The 1,594-nt window shown below is 38.3% G+C and overlaps 1 protein-coding gene across 1 annotated transcript; it reads left to right on the top strand.

Annotated features, from left to right (window-relative positions):
* The first annotated feature begins 335 nt into the window (after window positions 1-335).
* Window positions 336-804, top strand: LOC122614649 (dynein light chain roadblock-type 2). The gene has a single exon (XM_043789265.1). The coding sequence runs from the start codon at window positions 415-417 to the stop codon at window positions 706-708; it is 294 nt and encodes a 97-aa protein (XP_043645200.1). The 5' UTR covers window positions 336-414; the 3' UTR covers window positions 709-804.
* Window positions 805-1,594: the final 790 nt, after the last annotated feature.

The following is a 1,594-nucleotide window of genomic DNA, read 5'->3' as shown; positions in this document are numbered from 1 at the left end:
TCCCGCTAAGCTAGCGGGTTATTTCAAAAGTCGAATACTAAATCGAGCTGTGTAGCACAGGTACAATTATTTCAGGGCACTTAAGTTAATATTCAAACAAGCTACGATGCTACTTCCCCCATGGAGGTATATACCCTATAATAGTCGAGCCCGAACCACTTATATAAAGTCCTTAGGTGGCTTATACATGGGTGACCATGTGACTTACCTCTATAAAGAAACGGCAAACCACCGTGTGACTTAATTTTGTAATTTATATTATTTTATTTAACTTTCTGCGAACACAATATATAAAGTAGTCGAAAAATCGTTCACCTAAGTATGCGATAAATCAACACTCACATCAAAGCACATTTATCAGCTCTACAGCCTCTACTATTAAATTTTATATACAAGTATTTTGCTGTCCTTAAAATGTCCGCGGAAATCGAGGAATTACTAAAACGTTACCAAAACTATCCCAATGTGGCTGGCATAATTATTTTGGACCCGTTCGCTATACCAATCAAGACTACCATGGAATACACCTTGACGGTGCATTACGCGGCTTTAATCAGCACCTTAACTTATAAGGCGGCCAAAATGATTACAAATTTAGATGCTAGCAATGAGCTAATGACAATACGTCTACGAACAAAGGTGCATGAAGTGATTGTGCTGCCGTCCGAGAACTACATAATTATTGTGGTGCAAAATCCTGGCACATAATTTAATATAATAAACCATGTACCATTCTTTTCTCTGCCTTTATATACCTATAATTAAAGCTGAAATGCGTCCGGTCCAATTGCGCATCTTTCGTAATGTAAAATATACGACTTCGCTCTCCCTGACTTGGTGTTAATTGCTCTAGATAAATTCGCGGCGCGTCGCTATAATTACGACAGACCGATTACGAGCCGCACTTAATTGTACGCCGTAAAGTGTTTGCCGGTATCTCTAATCCGACCAAAGAACTCCCGCTGGCTTAAAAACGGTATCCAGCTCGATTTTAATTATTCAACGACGTTCTCACTCTGCCGTTTGCATATTCATTGCTTTTTCCTAGGTATGGAGGACCATATAGTCCGTGTTTGCATTTTTTGATTTCCATTATGGCGATTTTACAGACTATCAGTGTCCTCAGTCCACAGGAACTTTGGCTGCAATGTAGTAGATAAGGTATCTAAAACACTTATAAAACTGTCTTTGGTAAAAGGGGATACTAAATTCATCGAAAAGTATGTAAAAGGTAGAAATAAGCGCTTCCGACCATATGAAGTATATAAAATCTTTATCAGGGTCACTAGCTGAGGCGATCTGGCCATATCTGTCTGTCCGTCCGTCAGTCCGTATGAACGTCTCGATCTCAGGAACTAAAAAAGCTAAAAGAACAAGCTAAAAATTAAGCATGTAGATTCCAGAGCCACGCCCATTCCAACGCCCACAAACACAATTTACGATTACAGCGGCGATATGACTTACAAGATCCATAAAAAATTACTCAAATTTAAATTTTCACTGAAAAAAGGTTTTTTTTTATTACCAGGAATCTACATAAATTGACTGTCTTCATTTCCAAAAATCATTTCACAAAAGTCGAATCAAATGAGGA

The sequence above is a fragment of the Drosophila teissieri genome, chromosome 2R (assembly GCF_016746235.2).
Source record: "Drosophila teissieri strain GT53w chromosome 2R, Prin_Dtei_1.1, whole genome shotgun sequence".
Lineage (NCBI taxonomy): Eukaryota > Metazoa > Arthropoda > Insecta > Diptera > Drosophilidae > Drosophila > Drosophila teissieri.
The sequence above is the reverse complement of the archived record's forward strand: the minus strand, read 5'-3'. Positions and strand labels throughout refer to the sequence as shown.